Source organism: Prorops nasuta, unplaced genomic scaffold (assembly GCF_024137725.1).
Source record: "Prorops nasuta isolate Cenicafe-Biocafe unplaced genomic scaffold, Cenicafe_Pnas_1.2 PNAS00050, whole genome shotgun sequence".
Lineage (NCBI taxonomy): Eukaryota > Metazoa > Arthropoda > Insecta > Hymenoptera > Bethylidae > Prorops > Prorops nasuta.
Window position 1 is genome coordinate 338502 of NW_027116847.1, and position 24529 is coordinate 363030.

Consider the following 24529-nt stretch of genomic DNA (forward strand, 5'->3'; position numbering starts at 1 on the left):
TTGCCTGTCTACTGACTCCATTCTTTCTCGTCTTTTCTTTCCTCTCCTTCGTTCTCTTTCCCTACGACGAGCGTTGGTAATAACGGTGTTCGATAATCAAGCACGTCCAGGTCGACAAGAGAAACAGGACTAAAAGAAAGAAGAAAGAAGATCGTGATTCAACGAGACTACGTGGGCGTTCTTGCCACCCATCGTCAACCTCGAATTATGCAGATAAAGGACAAATTTACTCGAATCTTATTTCATCCCTTGATATATATCTCTACGACAGATGAAACAAACCTCTTGCGTGGCTTCCAAAAGTTTACGCGTTAAATTGCACAAGAGAGTGCATATAAAATCAGTGATTTATTACAGGCCTCTCATAAAAATTAAATATACATAATCCTATTTCATATAATCTACTGACAAACTTTTATTTGAAAATAATAATAGAATATAACGAGCAGAAAAATAATAATTGCTATACTTGCATTATTTTCGTTACAATGGCTATCGTTGTACAATAGAAGAATGTACAATCATAAATAATAGGTCGATATAATTAACGTGCAGTTGGTAATTTGAATGATTTGGATTGGAAGAATTTAAATTGTAAGGACAGTTTCACGGTGTAGTATTATTGCGGTAGTGGTAGGTAAAACGGGATGAGATGGGATATATGCGTATATTCTTCGTGGGTGGAGTTCGGGTATCCTCGGGAGGTTTCGTAGGATCTCGGCTGGGGTAGCCTGCGTCGACCCCGGGCGACCCATGGCGGCCGGCCACAGCAGCATAAAACTCCCCAGTCCCCACACTACACAACTGGTTGTAGAGGTTGTTGCTTTCACGAAGAGGCACTACGCTGCGCGCACAGCACACGCGCCTATCGTGCTTCATCTCTCTTTCTCCTTCATTCTTTCCCTCCCTCTTACTTATATACCACTCTCGGCACTCTCCCTTCTTCAGTCTGCCCGCCTGTGACTGCCCTTTCCTCGTTGCTGCTGCTTTAGTCGCGTTTACCGCGCCTCCTAGTCACATTCTGAGAGGCAACTTCGTGCTAAAAGCATCCAGTTGACGCGAAATTTTACTCGAAAGTGCGCATTCTTCGACGAGTGTCTAGTGCAGGGCGGAAAACCTGACATAGTTTGCTTAGTCAACCTTCTAAAAAGATAGTCCGCTCGTGTGATTTGAGGTTATTTTAGTTCTTCCTCGACGCCCTTTTCAGCCGTTCGAGAAGCTGCCTTACCACAGCAGACACGTGCATTGCCCTTAGCAGACGAGAACTCGCAAGAAACTCGTGTGACGAGTCGAGTATGTGTTTGCTAAAATGACACTAACCTAGCCGATAGTGACAAGAAGTTTGTTTACTACTGCAAATAAGATACGTTAGCACGTGGTGGGCACGATGTTACTGAAATTGATGCTTGTGTTGTTGACGGTCGTAAGACCGGGCCAGAGCTTCTTCAATCTCTTTCTCAGCCAAACCGAAGTTCGTAAATTAATGGGTAAGCAAACACTTGCAGTTTACTTTCTTTATTCGTTATTTACCTCGATCGCGCTGTACTACCGCCTACTGTGCAGTAATTTATTGTAATATCAAGTTTTTTTTGGCTTAACCACACGATAACGAAGCAGCGCAAATATGTCCATAATACATCCTGTATTTGAGATTAAAGGCATTATCTCGAGAACGTTACTTCTATTCGTGGAGGTTTTTGTTACAACCGAAATACGTTATATATACTTCATAAGCTGGTTTGTGCTTTAATTTGTAACATGTGTCGTGAAATAAAATCCTTAAATACTGTCTAGTATAAGTGATTGTATGTACACAGACTTTAGATGAATAATAATTATAATTAAACCCTGGTTGTCTTGATCACTCCATTCATATGAATAAAGGTTTGTGTCCACGAACTGAGAAATATGTAACTCATAAAATTGTCATATTATCGTTAAAGTCATAAATTGATTTGCTGAATATTCCTTGAATCTAGAACTCGACCGATTTCTCAGATCGTGGAAAAATGCCTTAATTAAAGCTGTATGCAGCTTGACGTCTAACAATCCCTCGTCGATAAGCTTGACAAAGTGTTGACGCGTGTTAACTGTTTAATGTGCAATTAGCATAAAGCTAAAGTAGTTTCGAGCTGCCAAGTATAGCGTATAATATAGGAATATTCGCGTAAATAAGCGCTTTAAAAATGACGAAGGAACATCCTTAATGTATGCAGCGGGTATCAAATTACTTATAGTGCAATTTTGTCTGATAAAAAGACAATAAAACTCGCGGCTCTCTTCTTGTTTGTCCTCCAATTAGTCGAATCTTTTACTCTATACAGAAAGGCAATTTTCACAATATCAAGTGTCTATTTACTCAGTTTAGAAATCTTGCAATTCTTTGTATTCTCTTATATGATAAGACTGTATGGACTCTACGAGGCTTCGGATAAGTTATCAATAAACATGCAGCACGTCGATAAACCGAAGAAACAATTAGAATCGAAGACTCGGTTAGTACCATAATTGAATTGCTTGAGAAAAAGCAATTAAGCAATGTGATCGTGGCACGTGTCAGTGGGAGTCGATTGGATTTTCACAAAATTCATTTGTAATCTCCATCAAGTAGAAATCCCTGATCAGTTGGCTGAACACGAATCACTGTACCGGAAGTGGTAGAGAGGGGGGGGGGTGGGAGGTGGGGGACACTGAACGCGATGCAACGGTGTGAACTTTCCAATATTTCGACGATGACAAGTTCCACGAAGCGAAGGATAATTCGTTCACTTCTCGGCTCGTTGATCCATGAAGAGCATTCAGTTGGTTGGCATTTCGGTGACACCTGAAGCCCGCTCCCGCTACTCCCGCGTAAATTGGAAATTCGTCCTTACCAAAAGAGTTCTCGCTCGTTCGCTGGAGTTGCTTGGATTGACGCGCACGCACACTAACGCCTCCCAGCGTTCAATTTCCCATTTTAACCTCGCGCGTTACACTTACTCTTGCATTTCCCCCCGGCAACTCGAGTTTCTGATCAATTTCCCTTCCAGGCTATTTTAAGCTGTTGAAATTATAAACTGCTCGATACGTACGTCGACAATTTTCCGCTCGATTTTAACAACTGCGTGTGATAATTCGCACTCGACTCATTGATCCGCGGGAAAACGGCTCGTTAACCTCACTTCACGCAGCGCAAATAACTTGTCACGAATCTTCCTTGGAATTGTTCTCTCTCTCTTTCTCCCTCTCTGATGGGAAAACTCTCCTGAAGCGTAAACATTTTGCTTATATTTTTTTGCACGCATTTCACACTTGGGTCTTCATCCCCGTTTAGCACGCAGCTTTGAGCATTGGCGTCGACCTGGGCGCCCCCTTAAAATGCCACAGAGCGTTTAATGCAACCGTTAAATTATATCTGGTTAGCTGAGTAACGATGCTTGACAACGAATGCCCTTGAATGAAGACTACGCTCTCATTTTGAGAAATAAATCGACGAGTGAACAAAAGTAGAGACTTGTTGCGCTGAACGTGAGCGAACGATGAATAGAAAAACGTGGGGGTAAGAAAGATTTTTGTCCAGCTTCCAAGTGGCTGGAGGCTTTGGGTGTAATTTATAACATTTTAACGAGATTCTCGTTAATATAGGCGTATGGGATGGTTGGAGGACGAGGTAGAGGAACGGATCGGCCTTAGTTTATTTAGACAGCGAATCTCGCTATCTTATTTCACTGTATTTCTTGCTCCTTTGTTTTGTTTTGTTTTTTCTTGGCGTTCCTTCTCGTTTGGGGGCTATATGTGTATACTAGAGGCCAACCAGGTTACGAGCAAAGCGGTCCTTCCAGATGGAAGCCTCGATAATGATTTCGGAGGGGGGCAGGACCGCTATCCATATGGAGCTCTCGCTAAATTTTTCAGCTCGCTTGCTTCCTGGAACACGTAGTCTCCAATTTCGCTGTTTACTAAGGTTTCTCGTACTCTGCTTTATCCGCGCTCAATCGACCACTCGGAGAAATCGATAGCGATCGTATACTAGATATACGTTCCGATCCATCGCGCATCTTTCCACTTAAAAGTATTGGTCCATAAAATCGTGCGGTTAATTCGAATTTCCGCTGACACGCCCAATACAGCGCTCGTCCAATTCTCTTAATTGCCGAATATTAGAAACACAAAATGTTGCAGCTTGTATACTATCCGAAAGGATTACACTCGTGTACGAGGCTACCAGCACCTCCCAAATCGTACAGCATTCGGCTTGGATAAGATAAGCTCGAATTCCTGCAACGGTATAGTTTTATATACCGCATATTTCTTTCATCGAGCTCTCATCTTCGAAACAAACTTCATTCCCTTTCGCGTCCATCCAACGGCGCTAGACCAAATTTTTTCCACCAGCAACAAAATTTCTCTTCTCCTCCTTTTTGCTACGCTCCTGTCTTACGCAAAATTTTAACACGCGCGAAAATAAACTAACGCAAAAAGCACGACTCTCTTTCTTCCAGTTAGAAGGGTTTACTGGCATTCGGTAGAAGTGTAAACATCATTCGTCAAAAGTCCGTGTCAAAACAGAAAAATAGTACGGTCGAACGAAAAGTGGCGAGCGTTTGGGTCAGCCAGTGGTTTTCCGGTGTGCAGCGGGTTTTGGGTCGACCTTAGCTAGTTAGGGCCTGACAAGCCCATCTTGATGCTGCTCGTGGAGTGGGTTGGACCGCCTCAAAGGCCCGCCGAAGCCCCGTGAAAACGTTTATGCACGCTCACTGGTGTAGGAACTGGTGGGTCCCCGCTTGCTACGCTACTGCCAATCCAACCGCGGACCACATAAAAATACTATTTCTAAAGTATACCTATATTTATTCCGGATTCCGAGTAAAAACACAAAATAACAGGCGCGTGCGTTGGTCGACGAAATTTGACGATAGCCGTAAATCAGTGAAACTGAGTGAAAAATCGTAAAAACGAATCAATACTTACCGGTTGGACCGGTTATATATACGACTGTGATAACATCTAGCTTCGTGGTCCATTCGTATTTCCAGACAATCAAACGTATAGTCGAAAGAAGCGTATAGATATATGGGGATCGTGCTGCAAACACAGTGACAGCCAAGTGTCAATGTGTAACTAGATACGTTATATATTAAGTACAGAGCGCTTAAAAGTTTAAAAGTTGTCGGTTAGATGGGGCTGATCGTACACATGCATGCACCAATCGCGCTCTCGTTTCACTCTAACCGTATTTGCTCACAACTGCAAGATCACCCAAAAGGTGAAGTCCGTTGGAAGGATATGGAAAGAGAGAACCGTATTTGCTGCACGCGTTCTCCATATACTATACAAGGTATGACGCGTGAGAGTTGGTTCCAAGTCCAGGAAAAGAAATACGCCGTAAATGTGTAGAGGATCGAAGGGCATTTCGGGGTAGTGTATATGTATGTGTGTATGTAGGTATACGCATGCGGTGAGTATGAAATGATTAAGTACGAAGGAAACGTGCAAAGGCGTGTAGTAAGATTGGACTTTTGCTCGCTGCGCCTGTGCACGCATCAATCTTCGACTCCTCGTTAAGGTCCACGCTTTTAGCCTTTGCTAGTGTGAGAACGGTACGTTCCGTAGTTGCACACGCGTGCCTGTGTTGGTTGGACATTTACATGACGAGTCGTCGCGGCGAGTGGGACCCCCGTGGATTTTCTTCCAAAAACAAGAGCCGCTATGCGATCTCTTTGCTTGCGTTGGCCAAACATGAAAATCCCAGAACATAAAATTCAACCTTTGCTATCAATAGCACGCACACACACTTTTCATATATTTCTCTTCTTGGAAACGTACGAGCGATATCCGAGCCAGTAAACCCGAGAAACTCCGTTCGATAAAAGCTAACCATGATTCGATTCTAAGAATATCTTTTACAAGAAATTACCTGGCCTTTGGTTGCTTTGTGAAATCAATGTATATGTATATATGCTTTTTGTCCGTACCATATATTTATTTCTATGTGTGTGTGTGTGTGTTGAATGTGTTTTTATTATTTCAGATTTACATTTCTCTCCCTCCTTTGTACTCGTGTTTTGTTTGTGAAGGCCCAAGTTTTTATTGGTCGATAGAATCTGAATAATACTATTGAAGGGTTTTAACGAGATTCGATGATTGTCGATACAATTTTCCTGAAGATGTGAAGGATTGTTATTCTTATTATTCACCTTTATTATAGATTTCACCGTTTTAGGTATAATATTCCAGCGAAGAATGTCAAAGATGTCGTTGGCATCGTTTTGCCGCGTAGCGAGAACGCCCTCTTTCGTCTCATTTCTATATCAGAGGATATATCTTAAAAGATTTTCTGTTCTACAGCACATCTATGGTATTATCGGGGAAACAGGAAAAGTCTTGAGAAAGATATTATCTTTTTCGATCTTATCGGTTGGTGAGAGAGCCGTAATAAAAAAATCAGTCGAAAATCAAACGTAGTGTTACAAAATAAACAAATATATGTTTGTTTAGAATTTGACAAAATAATCGTTCTCAAGTTTCTTTATCAACTCATTATCTCGTACTTCTTGTCGATCCTTTATATTATTTAGCCTGGATTTGGGAGGGACGGAGCGAACAACGCCAACCATCAATTACTTCAAGTTATCCTTCCGGGAATCTTTTAATCCTAACCAATGGGAACGTACTACACGCTTCCACTTGGATGGTGAATCGTGAATGACAGACAGATTCTTAATGAATATTACTTTTTCTTTGGATAGTCTCTCTGAAGTCTCTGAACTGCTTCCAGTATATTTCGAAAACAAAGTGATAAATTTTGACCAATTTTCTATAATCTACACCAACTTGTCATTCGCAGAATTAGCGTCCTACTATATACTAGCATCAGAGCTTTGTTTATCTGCGCAAGCTGTTTTCATTGGAAATTTACCTTTGTCCTGTATGGTACCTGAAAATGCGTGTGGAGTTTCAATTGTACCAACTTGTTTTTTTCCTCCGACCCTATTCTATTCCGTATTGTTCCTTCTTCCCCAAGCTTTCATATTTTACGAGCGAATCAGCTGCGTTTTAGAACAAAATATTAGAATCTGCGAGAGGGAAAACGTTTTTTCCTGCGTTTAACCTCAAAGCCCTTATACAGCCTGACTTGGCAACTAAAGGTGAGAGCTCTTTTTCTTGGGCCCACAAAGTCTCTGACAAATGGGGTCTTAAGTGGCAACTCGTCCTCCTGCATCTTCCACTCTGCTACTTTCAATAAGATGGCACAAAAAATACTAAGAAAATTCCTTTGTTCCGTAAACCTTGGTTAACCATTATATATCATGATTCGATTGAAATTTCTCTCGCTTCGAGAAGTACGAACAATGCCATTGAAAGGGCACGTAAACGAGGAAGTTATGTTTTTCCAGGTTTGCAGATGCATGGATGTACTCTTCATATATATATATATATACAAGCTATTTTGGATTTACAACATCAAGTGTCATCGTGTTTCGTGTCACTCTTCTGACAACAGCTAGAATTTCAAATCTCGTCTGGAAAATTATCATAGGTCCATCGGCGCCAGCCTGAGGGAACCCTGTAGAATTTTCAAGTCCTTGAAATATGTCATCTCATTCTGGGATCTCGTAGCCTACACTTGGGTTTGGTCTGGTCTGGCACACTGATTTTCCTCTAACTATACGCGAGATTATCTCTCCTCTCTGGACATGCTGAAGTGATAAATAGCACGTGACATACCCTGCTTACTCCCAACTGCTTTCATGATAAAAGATCGTTCATCGAAGGAACGACACAAGTTTGCTCGTGACTAAGGTCCACACCTACAGACTTTCTTTACGTTTAATCTGAGTTAGCTACGTCTAGGCACTCGTTAATAGTTTATATAGCACTTCAAATTTTATTCTTTCAGCAGTTTATGTTGTTGTAGGAAAATCAATGGTTTTTTTCCTGCATACCTTTTCTATACCCTTAAGACTGATCCTCTAAACTTCAAATTTGTCCCTATAATATGCATTTGGTGGATCTTTTTGGGATCCCTGAATCATGACATTTAATATATTTTCCTCGTGAGAAAGATGATTGTGCATTTAATATAAGGAATAGCTCGTTCACGTTTTAGGACTAACTTGTATTATAGAGCGGTTCAAAGGGGACGAACTAATCTTGTAATTGTGAAAGGACGTCTATAGCCATAAAGGATTAAGTAAGATGGAAATGGTTGGAGGAGGGCGTTGTTCGAACGCTATTTTTCCAACCACCTTCCTGGCCCGATCTCTCATGAGAAAAGCTCGAAACGAAGGAGGAAGCGGAGGATGCTGATCCGAGTAAATCCTATCATAGAATAACCTAATTCCTTTCACGTTCCAATTCTGATTGCTGATTTTCACCACTACCACATGTTACTTTTGTAGGATATTTTTTTCTCCAGGCTTTTATACGGGTTTGATCTTACTGCTTCAGATGTAATCTAAAATTGAATTGGCTTTCGTAGTTTATTCTTAATCTGGATCTTAACGAGGATTCGTCAAGACAAGTAACTTTTGTGACGTTTGCACAGAAAAATGATTATTTTAGAGGTTACAATAATTAACTCATTAAACGAATATTACGTTTATACATTTTTTTTTATTTTAACAATTTTTTTGTTGTATGAAAAACGGTGAAGAAAGGTTAATTTGTATTAAGGAAGAATGGAGGAATCCAGATTGTGTGTGTATGTTTGGAAGCGAATTATGCACCATTTAGTACACCTTAAAAATTCAAGTGTGACTTCTCGTACAGCACACATTGTCTTAAAGTCGACATTACTCAATTATATCACTAAAAGATGTATTTCTTTTAGTTATCTACTTCATTTTCTATCAAACTTATTAATTATTGTTGTATTTCAAAGATAAATGTATATTTCCAGTTACAACCTATGGATTTTTTATTATAGGTACATTTTGAATAATGTCTAATTCGTGTGTGATACATTTTTTCTACTAAAATGATCACCATTCCTTTTATTGTCCTTTAATATCGTATAATATTTTCTATGATTGGAGTACTATAAATTAATATGGACTAATATATTATAATAATTTTTGTTAATTCAACAATTTTATCGTGGCTATCTATACTTGAGATTTAGTTCTGATTGAAAATGATCACTGTACTCCACCATATGCGGTGGGTATTTGGACCAATGCGTCTCAATCAGACCACCCATCTGCCATTCTACGTCCGTTCGGATTCTCAACAATGTAGCTTACATTAGATCCAACATAAATATAATACACAGAGAGTCAGTCGATGTAGGAAAGCGCGCTCGACTCGCAATTGCATTTCGAGGGACTGCCGTGCGACAATATTATTTTAACTGCCTATTCTCGAACGAACGCATTGCATGAGGAGTTTTCTTTCTTTCCTTTCTATCTCTCTTTCTCTACCTCGTTCTCTTCGTCATCTACACGTCGACAAATAAATCTTTGCCAGGCACCTTATATGTTCCCAGCCTGCATCCTGCACCCTGCACGCTTCACCTTTCAGTTTAAGTTTGCTCGACGATTTTGACACTCATCCATCAGCAAATGACTGATGTTTCGGTCGGTTCCTCGAAACGCTGCAGTAGTCTTAATTCGTAACACGAACCTCAGTAAACTTTGTATCCCACGATCGCTATTGATTTGAACAAAAGACATAGTTTAGTAGGGAAATCGCTCTTATGATTCGAAAAATATAACAACGTCGATTACCATGAAATAGATTCCATTAACGTGGTTCGATGTTTTATTCATAGTCGTAAAGTATGTATATAGCAATCCGTGATGCGTCGACTCGTTTATAAAAGTAACGCCATTTGCCTAAATCCTAGAGAGACTTTACGATCGGTACAAGAAGGCAGTAAAATCTTCGTGTAACCGGATATGTCAGAGATGCTGTTTCTCGTAATCCCTGGAAAGCCAAAGGTTGTAAAGTAAGACTTACCTAGAAACGATTGGCAGGGAGGAACGATTTAAAGGAAAAAAAGAACAGGCAGACGAAAAAACAGTCTTAGAAAATAAGAGAAAAAAAACTAGGGATTTAAAAAAAACAGTAGACTTCTCTCGTAAAGTTTTTAAATAAATCTTGACTGATGTTTGGAGTTAGATTAAAATTTCACATATACGCATCTTCATAGGAATACGTATAATAAGTATAGTATAGTAGGGTAAAGTAGGGAGGGCGTCAGTGATCCTGCTGGGCCGGGCACCGTTAAGCAGGGTCGAGTCTGGCAGGTCTAGAAAAAGTGAGAGCAAGTTTGCTCGATGTTTCCGAGTGAATTATAAGCGTTGTCGCGCGAGCTAACGCCTTCCTGGACTTAAGCGTAGCCCAAGAGCTCGAGCATCTTCCAGAACTTGTCCGGGACTTATGGGTTATTCAAGAGAGCCCATGAACGCAGCCCGTTTACAGTCGTCGATCGATATATGGTAAACAGTTCGTATTCTCTTTTACATATGTGTGTACGGATGGCCTATGCAAATCACACAGCTATCTACTTCTTCCACTCTTTTATCGCTTGTAAAAGAAATCCACTAGCGCCACCTCGTTGCTGTACTATGAACTACTTATTTTCTATGCTAAAACCTAACTGCATTTTTTAAAGAATTAAATATAAAGTTTAGACACAAAATTCTAGTAAACGAAAGAAAGATTCATTAGACCGCGCACATTTTGATGGACAGCAACGATTTAGCGTCTAAATTGTGCAGTTAGTTTCATTTAAAGTGATTTGTAGATAGATAATTGTACCTGTAGCGTTCGCGGGGCGAGAAACCGAACGATTGAATATGTATATATATCTATATAGACAAGCATAGTGGCCGGAGTACGTAAGCGTGTAAGCTCTTAGAGAGACGCCCGTGCACGTGCAGACATTGCGTGGATATAGTGTACTATACACGCCCACGTCGTTTGCAAAGCGTTGGGCGCAGTGCCGATGGCGAAAGTGAAAAATATAGCGTGCGTGCAGTCACCACGCAGCGGCAAGCACGAATTTACACGTGCACTGCACGCGTCTTTTTCGATCTAGCTTAGATATCGAGTGTGCGTCCTTACCAGCTGCACGCTGATTCCATGTAGTCGTTAACCCCTTGTCTTCAATAGTGCGTTATGCCATTTTCTCTTTCGAAAAAGCTTCTAATGCGCGTGAAAGCATTTCGAACAAACATATAAGGCACCTCGTAAATCTTGAGCGGTGCTGCGTCGTTCTTAATACCGAATTGCATCTCTAGATGCCACTGTTTTTCGATAAATCTATAGCTTAACACTTTAGAGGTTCCCATAGAGCACCAAATGACTTAAAGACATCTTTTAGGTGGGTTTTAGTCAATTAGATGGCTAAAAGATATCTATAGGACAACTTTTAGTCAAGTATGCTGTATGGAATGTTATTCGGTCACTTGCTAACGAAAATGATTTGTTTACAACATCGCCACTCGTTTATATGGAACATTATTTTTTGCTTACGTTCTGTGGAGTTCCAGCGATTTCTGCAGTTATTTATTCGAAGAACGCATAGCCTGGATTCAATGAAACGAGCGTACACAAAAACCGTGTAATATATCTTTATTTCTGGCAGTATACACACACAGAGAACGAGAGAGACAGAGTTCCGAAGGACATTTGGAAATAGTGGATTGGACGGAGGAGAATCAAGTGAAAATCTAGCCCCGTGTCATTGTGAGCGGGCGTCGCAACGTGTAAATCCAATATTTCCTGTCCTTTAGACCTGCTGGTTTTCTTTTTTTTATTTTCTCCCTTTCCCATTCCACTTTTCTTTTTTTTTTCTCCTGTAGCTGAGCCTCTCAGGGCCCTCTTTTGAAACGCTCTCACCACGGGTGGATCTCGTTATAAGCGTACCAGGTCTTTGGAGGAAGGTGTTGGGTTTCCTGGGCCCAGTAGAGACGACGGTCGGTGAGTCCAGGGGGTCCGTGGCGATTCAACGTTCCCCTTTTTATGGCTCGCCTTTATTCGTCGATTCTACGTTGCTTCACTCGTCAAGGAGTCTCAATGGCGTATTTTGACAGTAGGGGACACGGCGACCTGCGAAATTTGGCCGACTGCTTCGCGCCTTCGCGAAAAAGAACGCGTGGCTCGTCTCCCTTTTTTCTCTTCTCTCGTCAACATTGGTTCACTCCCTCCCCCCTACTAAACTGAGCCACTGAGTCGAAGTAGCAGCAAGCGAGCAGCCTCGTTCCATCGGCCCTCTGCTGATAGTTTTTGCAAACTTCACGATCGAGATTCATCCGTTTGATGTCTCGATAGCGAGTAGCAATTAGGTTTTAACGAGATTGCACGATGTGTAATTAAGGATGTTATTAACAGCAGCGGCACAGTCTCATATCTAACATATACGGCGCAGTTTGTGATATATATAATAGAGCAGAGCGGTTTCCGACTCTCCTTATCTTTGATGCGTTTGTGCAGGGGTCGATACGATTAAAGGGGTTAGTCTCTGGCGGCAAGTGGGTAGAGGCAAAGTTTCATGCGTATGTTGTACCTTTGTGCGTAGAGCAGTGAGGAACCAAGTGCTACGTAGCCCTCGTGACAATTGCGTCTGGCAGCGTTGGTCGAGGGTCGACGCCTCTCCTCAAAGGGTTCTTTCTCTCCTTTGCTTTGCTTCACTCATTCCTTCCCACCTTTCTCACTTCATATTTTGCACGTTTGCGCATTACCTTGCCCCGAGCAAACCAGACATCAAAGGATCTTCGTCATTCGCGCACTCCGTCCGTTCGTCGCGTATCCGTAGTGCCTATAAACTTGCAGTATAATTCCGAAGGCAGGCCCCACCCTGAGGAGAGACCCACTACCGTCAGGTAAGCGACCTCCTAACAAGAGAGAGGTCATTCTGAAAGGCTAATGAATCGCCCTGCGCAAATCCACAAACAAGACTTCTTGATAAGCACTTGCTTCCTTTCATCTTATATGACACGCATTTAATTGCTTCTTCCGGGTGACTCTTTAAGGGTCAGAGTACCTTCTTCTTACGCTACTATATATGCACTACATCAAAGCAGAAAATCAGCGTGAATCACGCGGAAATTTATCATGCTTCTTCTTAACCCGAGAGAGCAGAGAGCTTGACATTTATAAAAATGATGCTGTGGTGCGTTGGACCTTTCTCGAAATTATTTAAGTTGCTTCGCTCATCGATATTCAACGACGATAACTGATCACGAAAGCAGGGACTCCGTTGATTAATTGTTTTCTCAGAGTATCGCTTGTCGTGATTCTTCCTTCTTTTTCACAGCAGGCGTGGAGAGTTTTTCGGATTGCAAGTTAGGATAGGGACAAACAAGCATCGAAGGTTCTCGATCGAGAACCTTCGATGAAGAGACCAGATAACCCGATCGTCTCCAGCGTTGTTTAAATGGATCACTATGTGTGTGTACTGTACTGCCTAGTACCTAATATATAAACTACAAGCAAAAGTATACATATAACGCGTAGTGCACGGCTAGGATGCTTTCAAGGATAGGACTCAATTTTATATCGCCTGTTTAGGCAGGAAAATTTATAAATCTCCGGGGTCGTAAAGTAGAAATGTTGGTCGTAAAGATTTTTGTTAAGCACGCGTCCAGCAGTTAAAGCGATACTTTAAGGAATACCAGAAAGAACGGGTTGGGGTTTTCAGCGGCGATAACCCAGCATGAATTCGAGGTTCGAGTAATTATTTTCAGGAGGATCCTGCCGTGATCCTTGGTCCTTTTTACCGGGGACAGAGCTGCGGGGTGTAACTGTGTAAGAAAGAGGGGTGGAGGGTCCACGGCACAGCAGGAACAGCATGGCATGGCATGGCACGGCTTGGCGTGGCAGCGTGTCGGGGTCGTGGCTATACGAGATATCTGATGCAGAAAACCGGTAAAGGCCGGGGGCTGCTGAACGCTGGTGCGGTGGTACTCCGGGAACGAATGAGAAGGAGTAACGATGAGGCGAGAGAGGAAGAGAAAGAGGGAGGGGGTAGGGGGGTGGTAAAGGCAAACGAGATGGAGAGGAGAGGAGAGGCCAGCGAAAGCAAAGACACGAGCGAGGAACCCCTAGCGGACCGGCGCTGCTGGTGCTGGCTCGACCGCAGCCTCGCACATTCAGCCACATTGTCTTCGGCTGACTTAAAAATCCAACTCGTGCCTCGTTAACCGTCCTATCAGATACGCCGAGTATAAACTCTACCGAACAGCGTATACCGGCTTTGGTTTGGTCTTTCTTACCCCTCTCTCCCCGTTCCCCTGAATCTCTTGTTCTGCCCCCTCCCACAGCACTCTTCCCCCTATCTTCCAATCCCTTCCGTGACCTTGCGGCTCCTGTTTCACAATCACGATTACTCGGTAGTCCCATCATCAAAACACACTTGCCAAACCATTTCTAAAAGCTTGTATCAGAAGGCTCTTATATATGTATACTTATACAATAATCTTTAGGTTTGCTATGTCTTCTACATACATCCTTTAGCTCTCATCTAGCAGCTCTAGGGCCTGTCTAGCCGACATTCATCACTGTAAGGCTAATTTGAAATGCTAAATGACAGAGGATTTGTTTTTCTCCACTCTGTCCTTTTTCTCTCGAAAAGGCGAGGGAGTCAGTCGTCCCGGACGCTTAATTATGCAGCAGCAGGGACTACGGGTAGAAATAGTGAGGGGCACCTGGCACGAACCTCGTTAGGATGTAGAAATCAGTTTAGAGATTGAAAACGGCTCGTCCTTAATCAGCGATCCTCTTGGAGCAGAAAATACATTTTTCAAATTGTGCCAGATTGATCCAAAGTTGTAGTTAGGACGCAACTGCGGTAAACTGATACAGCAAAACTATACTTTCTTGGTAAAACAATGGTAACTTCTGACTCTTCCACCTACCCCCACCCTTTTGCCAGCCAAACAAAAAAACGTGCGCTGTAGGAACTTGCACGACTCTGCTTTTCGCTTCGATTCACACGATTTGTATTCGATGCCTACCTATATACTGGGAAACGCTGCTGATCTTGGTCGTCCAGAACTAAGCAGCACGAGTCGCATAAGAGATGTTGATTGGTTTGACGACAATGATTATTCTAACAATCAAACACATTCTCTCACTTTTCTAAACTTTTGTCAAAAGAATAGTATATCACACACTAGATTCAAGCCTTTGAACGTCGCGTTAATTAATCGATCTACATCGTTATAGCGTGCTAATAAATTTATAAATAGAAACACATTATAATTAATGTCCAACTAAATTAATTACAATAGAAGCTGTAAGAAACATTCAAACGAAATCGAGTACTATCATGCAATGCATTCTCTGCCACCATGCAGCTCCCTGTAAACACAAGTTGTTTCTCTTTCTGTTTCTGCTACGTTGAGTGACGTCAGAAATAGGCGGTATACTATATAGTAAATATATATCGTCTTTTTAATCTGTTCGTGGAGAACCAACTGGTTGGCAGAGCAAGAAATACTACGTAACTCGATACGATAATATTAATGCTGTATAATGCATTGCTTCCGGACAAATCTAAATAATACTCGTGTATACACAATTTTTCCTGGCCTTTTGCGTACTTTTGTATCGTGCGCTGTTTGCATAGCAGCACGAGTATCGCTATATGGATATTAATCTTGTTCCAGGTTTGGAAGCGGAGCTATTTTACGTGAAGGAAGGTGTAATCAACGAGTACGCCATCAAGTTCATCGTCCCCGTACCGGCACAAGTTCACAAACTGCACTTTACTTGGGAAAATCTCGCAGGTAGACCGGTGAGTAACAAGATAAATAGAGAGCAACTACTTTGCCCTTGCAGGGAAACTTATCCGGTGAACCGCATGCTTTTATTCATATCTTACTACACTGCAGAATTTCTCAAAGAATTTTTCAAGCCAGCAGATGTCTTCGAAACGGACGAGAAATTTATTTGAATTCAGTAGTATCCGATGCGTAACAGAGCAACTTCATTCTCCCTTGAGTCTCGTTTGGGGCTGTAATAAGGAGTGTACGTGCGTTTCTGGATCTTGAAGAAACTGGCGAGAGTTTTTGCAGAGGTCTTTCTAGCGAACCGTTTACATTGGAAGTCTTCCGAGTCCACGAAACTGATCGTTATAGTCGAAGAATTCACAGCGACGCTGACTTTTCGAGCTTCATTGCTGAAAATTTCTTGTTGGATGAATCCTCAACGAGCGCTCTTCAAGCTTGAGCAGTCACGTTGAGCGCAGCCAGCCATTTCAGACTTGGTGGCCAGATCCTCATCCTTCTCTTCTTTCCCTCCGGTTCGTCTTTACCTTACAGAGTTCCTATTTACCGGGATTATCGAGGCATATCGCTCCTCGCCGTTTTTATATCCCTTTATACCTATAGTTCCGCCGTCGTGCAAAGTAATTTCTCTTCCTTCAACATGTTCGCGCGCGAAATATCCTTATCTTTTTCAAGCAATCAGTCAGGAAGGTATACCGCGCGTCTTCTTATGGGCTTCGCTTACTTCCAGCTAAACGGCAAATTTCGCGCGAAAAACCACGCGAGGTTTTCATTATAAATGGAATATATTTTTTACGTGGATAAAAGAGTGCGATACGCGCAAGACAAATATTTATCTTGTATAAAGGCTGAGCTGGTTGAGTCTTAAAAATAAGCGTATTATAAAAGTATTTTTCGAGCTTTCTCAGAAGGCGTAGTCGAAGAATGCCTCTGCTGGCTGGCGGGGGGAGAGAGGGGGCTTTTATTTTGGTCCGTATAGCAGTGCGATTTATGTTGTCTACGCCGAAGTTCCTGCGACGTTATTTTCTCTGAAAGGAGGGTAAACATTGAGTTACCACGTAAGTTGATGAATTCGGTATACATCGTTGAGTTAAGCCAGATTCTACGTTATTATATTACTATGTATATAGATTTTAATTTCTATCAGGGGTACTATATGGACGACGTATTCCATTGGCTATAAGGAGGTAAATCAGAATTCGACGCGGTTATTATATCATTGTTTATAGATACTATGTAGTACGTTTTGCTTGGAGGGGGCGATGGACGCGTGTTTCGTGGGCTAAAGGGGCAAGTCAGAATGCGATGGAGTGTCGGATTGACTCGTTGGCGATTCGCGAAAAAAAGATGGATCCGAGACTGGGACAAAGTGGTCCGGCCACTTCTTCCAGTTGTCTTCCGAGACGAGGAGCGAAGCACAGTGTAGAGAAACGGAAAGACAAGGGGGAAGACTGACGACCGGACTTGGGACATCCGTCACCTTTGCGACAAAACCGAGTGTCTCGAATGACTCTTAAAGATACTGCCTCTGTCAACTGATCAACCTCGACTACCTAGCTCCACTTATAAGGACAGTGCACGCCAATACAACGATCTTGCAGCGAAATGTGTAACTGTGCAATACGTAAATGCAAACAATATCTAAAAAATCATGAAATTAACGGGTAGACAACACTGGTGATATACATATGCAATACTTCACATTTTCATCTAACTGTCATTGTGTTGGTATGAACGCGGTCCCCCTATTATACCTCTATGAAAAATTCTCCGTCACGGATATTACATTTTTACTCTTAACAAAGTCAAGATTCGCTGAGATTCTCACTCGATATCACTGCTATTTTCATTATTCCATAAAAAGGTAGTTTCGCACACTGATCATACGAGTCTTGAAAATGAGTTTTCTTTCAAAAGGGAAACGTATTAAGGTTACAGGTCAAAGTTTTGCTTGACCCGGAATATTCGGAATGCGGTAAAAGAATTTTACAGTAGGTATTCTCTTTCCGCGAAAACATACTCTCGTTCCAGCTTAAAAGCAAGTCTGCTTTTCCATCCTGTCATTCTTTTCTTGGCTCCAAGCTTCATTTTTAGTTTTTAGGTCAAATACTCGTGCTTTGCTCATTTCGTCAAGCACTACAATACGAAAAGAACATTGAGATCTCCTCTTGTACACATCTACAAAGTAACGAAGGATTTAGAACATCCAACAATGTAATCCGTCTCTGTCGTGCAACTTCAATCACTAGACTCGAATTCTTACGGATATTAAAACCGTCGTTACGACGAATCGCCGTCAATAGAGAGATTTCTCTCCGATGACAAATATCCATTTTGCCTTTTATTAAGAAAAATGATTCAACTCATTAACGGTTATATTTTGCAATAATAAATTTGTATTATTATTGCAAGAAATAACTGTTGAGCGGATGCATCGAGCGACAGAACTGTATTTTCAAAGTATCTTCTACAGTTATAGGAATATTTATTTCTTTCTAGTCACAAATTATTCAGTGAATTCTGCATGCCAAGGCACAATAAACCCTCTGCTTTTTAAATTGTTGATATTGAATAAACTATAATTATTAATATCCTACTTTTTTTTTGGAAATTGAAAAAAGAAGGTTTTATACTTACTTTCAAGTAGATTAAAAAGTGTTAGCTTGGTCCTTAAGGAAAATTCGTATTCCTAATATTGCTGAAAATTTTTTTGGAAATATGGTTTTTCTGTTCAATGCATCCTCTCAATGTGTTGAACAATTTTTCTAAGTTTACGATTGCCTGTATTTTTGTACTTGCAATGAAGACACCGTATGGCGTCTCTTTATTCATTTCATAATCCCCATATACCAAATGATTTGAAATGAAAGATACAGTTGGGGAGGGAGAAACTCGCAGTAAGATGAACAGTTCATTTCTGAATGCGTAAAGAGAAAAGAAAGGAAGAAGCTCAAATACGAGTTATCGGGTGGTTAAATCGATGGTTCAATCACCAAATTTAAATTCTTACTGACATTAAAATCATTGCTACAACGAAGTACTATCAATAGAAATGTTTCTTTGCGACTGACATACAAATGCCTATACATTGTTTTAATGATTGTGGGTTAATGTGTTATATACTTACTGTCATGACACTATATCTTACATCTTGATTCGCTTCTTCATTCCCATATATCAAATGATTTGAAGCAAAGAATAGCGCGGGGGGGGGGGGGGGAGTTACGTTGAAAAATATGAACAGTCCATTTCTGAGCGCATAAAGAGAAAAAAAGGACGACGAGGGTCGAGCATGAGTTGTCGGGTGGTTAAATCGATCGTAGCTACATCCAGTTGGCCAAGTAGGTACGGTGCTGATCGTAAAAGCGTGCTGCTGTTACGCCGCGCCGCGCCGCGCCACAAGTAGATTACAGTGTAACGACGACAAGAGAGAAGAACTGAAGGAGGCAAGTTGACGAGGTGTGCACCATGGCTTGCTGAGAACTTGCCGGGAACCGATCATCATTTTCAACTGGTGATCAGCTGCGTGCTTCTTTCATGCTCTTCTTCCTCCGTTGTTATTCTCAGCCCCTCGTGCGCAATTAGAGGCAAGTTGACCAAGTAGATTATAGTTTCATGGTTGAAATCATAATAGTGTGAAAAGTTATCATCAGTTCCGTACTTCTTTCCTGATCTTCTTTCTTCAGCCCCTCGTATATACGAAATTGGATATTGTCCTTTTTATAACCGAAACGTTCCTCCAATAACGTAAACTCGGCTGTTGTTGAAATTTTCCTCGCGTGCTATTGCGATAAAAGTTGATGAAGTAGATTATGCGTCCACATAGATGAATTATCATAATGTGAAAAGTGCCCGATGATCAGCTTTTCATGTTGCTTTCGCAGTCTTCTTCTTTCAGATCCTCCTGCCCAATTACATCCTTTCTTCTCAAAAATCAAGAATCTCTTTCAACGCTAATTCTTAAGTTATACAATTACAATCGACTTGACAAAGTACCTCATGTATCACACCTGAAATCATCATAGTATGAATAATGATGATCAGCTCTATGCTTCATTCACAGCCTTCTTCATCCAGCCCCTTATGCCCAACAACATCCTTTCTTCTCTAAAATCAAAAAATTCTTTAGTTATATATTAAATTACAACCAACTTGACAAAGTACCTGATGCATTGGAACTAAAATCATCACAGCGTCAATGACGGTGATCAGCTTTGTGCTTCTTTCAGTGTTCTTTGCTCTAAAAAATGAAGGAATTCCTCCGACATCAATTTTTCTGTTATACAATTAGAGTGAACTTGACAAAGTAGCTGATGCATCACACCTGAAAGCATCTTAAAGTGAAAATTGGTGATGAAGCCGCGTGTTTCCAGTTCCTTCCGCTCTTCTCATTCTCTACTGGCTCCTCATCCGGCTCATCCTCCAGTCTAAACTTTCCTCTTGTTCCTGCATTAACTTGGAGTGATTCCACTTGCTCGGCTCTATCCGCTTCTACCACTACTTCACTCCTCTCCTGTTCTGCAAATTATCTTCTCGGAATGCTTCTCTCATACAAGTTCAATGTTCTCCCATTCCTCGTGTCCTTCGATCATTCTTTCGCTCCTTCTTCTATATAAGGTCCTGACTACCTCGGCTGGCTCCCGCTCCTCGCAACGCGCGACACTCTATTTTTACAAATTACAACTCAGCGCCGTCATTAATCAACTTTAACATCTCATCGGTATCTGCACTCGCGATAATTTAACGATGATGATGAATAAAGAACGCGTGAATCTTGATATGAGCCAAGTGATGAGAATTAACGAGGATATAAATTACTGTTGCAGCTGCCTTACGTTATGTCCGTGGATATCAGCAATCCTTCGGCGTTAAGCAGCTCGCTGAATATTTCTCGAGTGGGCGAGATTCCCGTGGGAGGTCTTCAGACTTGGGCCCTGGCGCTCCACTGCGGACCCTACGACGCCGAGATAGACCTAAATCTGCGCATCAATGTGTCTCTCTCGAGGAGAAACACGACTAGTCTCGACTTCAAGCGCAAGAAGATTTGTCTGAAGGACAAGAGTGGGTACACTGGTCCCGAGGAGGTTCTGGTGGCTGCTTCAGGGTCCACTTCCGGTGGCCAGGTGTTCTACGCCGCTATCGGATGTGCCTGCGCCTTTATCGCTGCTATTTGCGTCATCATCGTGGCTTATTACGTGAGGGACAAAAAAGCAAGAAGACACCGAGATCCTCTGCAGTAAGTAATTCATTAAGCGTGCTTTTAACGCTGTAAAACTCGCTTGCTTCTTACATGCAAGCGCACACGCACGCACGTATACAGGTTTAGTGCGTAAAATTAAATCTCTTATTGGTGCATTCCTTGAAACTCTTTTCTTCTTCTTCCAATAAAGCTCCTACATTTCTCTGTTAATTGTTTTGCAGAGAGTCGAGGGGTCTGAGTTCGGCATGCAGCGTCGAAAGGGGGACAGGAGTTGGTCCCGCACAAACATTCTTGTCACCCGAAACGCCTCCACCAACATCCGCTGCCTCTGTGTCAAGTTATAGGAGGCTCGACGATCGATCCAGCCGAGAATTGCACGAAAGAATACAGGAGATCACTGTGCAAAGGTTGGCTGATATTTTTAGTTGTTTTTTTGAATTTAAAATAAGTATATACAGAAGGAAACACGTGGGGTTTCTCTGGATCGATCCGAGAGGCCATTGGAAATTTTGCATCAAAAGAAGAGGGTTTGCAAAGAGCTTAAAATAAATCTTATAAGCTTCTTCGAGGATTTGAATGAAGGCGGTCGAACGCTTAAAATCGTACGAGATGTGATTTAATAAGACCTTCGTGATTTGGACCAAAAATTTTGTTGCCCTTGGACTGAGATCGGTTTATCCGCAGATACAACCATCGATCGAATTTCAGATTAATAAGTCATGCGAAATGTCTTACTTACATGCGTTGGGAAAAATGAGAAACATTTTTGTACCTTTTTTCCTATTAAAAATATTCTCACGTTTGCTTACAGATGCAGAGTTCGCCTTTTGAGTATCGAGATGGAGGGCACTTTTGGCCGCGTGTACAGGGGCAGTTATCACGAAGAAGGTGCTTCTACCTCGAGGGACGTCCTAGTGAAAACTGCCGCGGAACATGCATCTCAGTCACAAGTAAGTTTTTTTTTATAAATAATGGAAGAAACTGATCATATTAATGATTAATTTTATAACGAGAATGAAAGTTATTACTTTGAGATGAAAGAATATATGTGTATACTGTTATTAATCTGATATAATTATTGACCGACAGGTGGCGCTCCTTCTGCGAGAAGGCTTGGCTTTATACGGATTAAGCCATCCAGCGCTACTTCCGGTTCTGGGTGTCTCCATAGAAGACAGAAGCGCACCGTTCCTATTATATCCTCATACGGGTTACCGAAACATGAAGAGGTTCTTGCTGCGCTGCAAGTTGAGCAGCGAAGGGCCGCCGAGGGCTCTAACGACACAGGAAGTCGTCGAAATGGCTCTCCAAGCTGCAAAAGGGGTTCAGTATCTTCACAGGAAGAGGCTCGTTCATAGGGACTTGGCTGCCAGGAATTGCGTGTAAATATCACCAAGATACTATCAAAAAGGGTACCTCGTGTCAAGTACTCCTCGTATATATGAACGGCTTTAAATATTATTAAATCCCTCTTTAAAAGGCTCTTTAAGACATTTTGCCAACTATGATGCGACAAAATATCATTATTGCAGCGATACCATTGACCCGATAGAGACTGTGAAATAAATCAAGGAGGCGATTAGGGGGCCTCCAGTTGTTACGTCTCATTACCGAATTAATTGAGCATATCGAATTAATTAGCACTAAGCACGCTTTTCTCCTTTGTAATTAGCAGAAACGGTACTTAAACTTATCGCATATAATTGAAGCCTACTTTACACACAGAGATTTTTATTATGTGCCTGACATAGCATAACTTTAGTTTTACCACGATTAGTAATTCATCTTTTCCAAGTTTTAATGGTATCATTATTCTTTCTAGGGTGGATGATGATTTGAGAGTACAAATAACGGACAATGCTCTAGCGAGGGACCTCTTCCCGCAGGACTATCATTGTTTAGGAGATAATGAGAATAGACCAATCAAATGGTTAGCAATTGAGAGCTTACTTAATAAAACATTCACAACTGCTTCAGATGTGGTGAGTACTTTGTTATCCACTTTTGATACTTTTTGGTTTATACGTGTAGGCATTTAATATTAATATTAATTTTGGTTTTCTAGTGGGCATTTGGCGTTTTATTATGGGAGCTGACCACTTTGGCACAACAACCTTACGTAGAAGTTGATCCATTTGAAATGGCATCGTACCTTAGAGATGGCTACAGATTGGCGCAACCAATCAATTGTCCTGATGAATTATTTGCAGTTATGGCGTATTGCTGGGCAATGTCAGCCGACGAAAGACCTACGTTCAGTCAGTTGATAATGTGTTTACAAGACTTTCACACACAATTAACGAGATATGTATAAAGATATACGTTTTAATATTTTCGGAAGAGAAGCTCGTTCCTCGCTTTTTAACAATTGTCTAAACATATCCGAAAATACAAATTTTTATATTTTATTGGAAATAAGTAACGTGTACATTGTTGTTAAATAATCGTGTAAAAACTTAGAGACTGCTAATTAAAATTCAGTTGTAAGACTATTCATTTGCAAAGTTGATCAAATGTAATTTTATTTTTGCTATAATTAAGAAGTGAAGTGACTTGACCAAATGACTTATGTTATAAAATTTAAGTAAAACTTTAGTTAAATCATGTCAATGTAAAATTTGCAGAGATAAATCAACTTACAAATTACAGCGGTTAAACTTGCTGTATATGTTACAAGTAGTGCTCGACGGCATGTGTATTTGCCTTCGAGACACCACCATGTCTCTTGATAAATTTGTATGATACCCTGAATTTTTTACGCAGATTAGGTCTATCATCGTATAAATGAATGTATCGGTAACTTTTGCTTTTCCTAGAAATTTCATTAACTCGGTTAACATTCCTATAGGAATATATAAACAGCCATATTTATGGTGGCATCTTATTGAATGCGTTTAAAGGAAAAATAAGAAATTTTTCTAGGATAAGCAAGGTTGTCAAATCTGAAATATGTGATATATATATATATATAAATATATATAATCCTGCTTAGCTTAACGTATAAGTGTTTCGAGTGTGCCAATTTTCTTTTTGTATTTTTATACATTAATTACGACAAAGTATAAATATTTTTTAGTTTTTAAGAGTACAAATTAACACACTTAAATCATAAAATCCTTATGTACATAATGCAGGAATCTATATAAGAATTGCTACTTATTGTACAAACTGCAAACATTGAAATTATAAAAATAAATTATATAGCATTGCGCACAAATTATTTCTGCAATTTTTTATTCCTTCTCAAAGAAAATCAAATTTCACTGTAGGTTTTCGCTGTTTGAATGTACTATTCGGGGATGGGGAGGAGTCTAAGATGACACACACAACAAAAAAGGAGATAAAATAATATGTTTGTAAAAGAGCTTCAGCCTTCTTGGAAATAATCCGTCAAATTAAAAGATAAGTCGCGAGACAGGCGAATCTTGTAGTTCGTACATGGCGCAGGAGTTTCGTGTGACATAATTAATGGCACCAAGCTGACGTCTTGTTTAGAATGACAAATGAGTCTACTGGTATCTGTGTATTTCTCATGTGTCCGTAATAGGATACATCAAACTCCTTAAGTTGCAGTTACAGAACAGGATCTCCTCTTTTAAACTTTATTAAATTG

The 24529-nt window shown here is 41.0% G+C and overlaps 1 protein-coding gene across 2 annotated transcripts; it reads left to right on the forward strand.

The window, feature by feature from the left end:
- The first annotated feature begins 803 nt into the window (after window positions 1-803).
- Window positions 804-24110, forward strand: LOC136784178 (tyrosine-protein kinase Dnt-like). Of its 2 annotated transcripts, XM_066744695.1 has the most exons (8): window positions 804-1487; window positions 15597-15724; window positions 20543-20952; window positions 21138-21323; window positions 21728-21866; window positions 22006-22298; window positions 22739-22898; window positions 22982-24110. In XM_066744695.1, exons 1-8 carry the CDS (start codon window positions 1388-1390, stop codon window positions 23228-23230), a joined length of 1665 nt encoding a protein of 554 aa, XP_066600792.1. In that variant the 5' UTR covers window positions 804-1387; the 3' UTR covers window positions 23231-24110. The 2 variants fall into 2 exon arrangements, with proteins under 2 accessions (XP_066600792.1, XP_066600794.1); XM_066744697.1 differs by lacking the exons at window positions 804-1487; window positions 15597-15724 and adding an exon at window positions 19174-19303.
- The last annotated feature ends 419 nt before the right edge of the window (window positions 24111-24529 follow it).

Coding starts and splice junctions, on each gene's coding strand:
- LOC136784178 (XM_066744695.1), top strand. CDS start 1,388: ATGTTACTGAAATTGATGCTTGTGTTGTTGACGGTCGTAAGACCGGGC. Junction 22,299..22,738: donor TTGGCTGCCAGGAATTGCGT/GTAAATATCACC, acceptor TATTCTTTCTAG/GGTGGATGATGATTTGAGAG. Junction 22,899..22,981: donor TCACAACTGCTTCAGATGTG/GTGAGTACTTTG, acceptor TTGGTTTTCTAG/TGGGCATTTGGCGTTTTATT.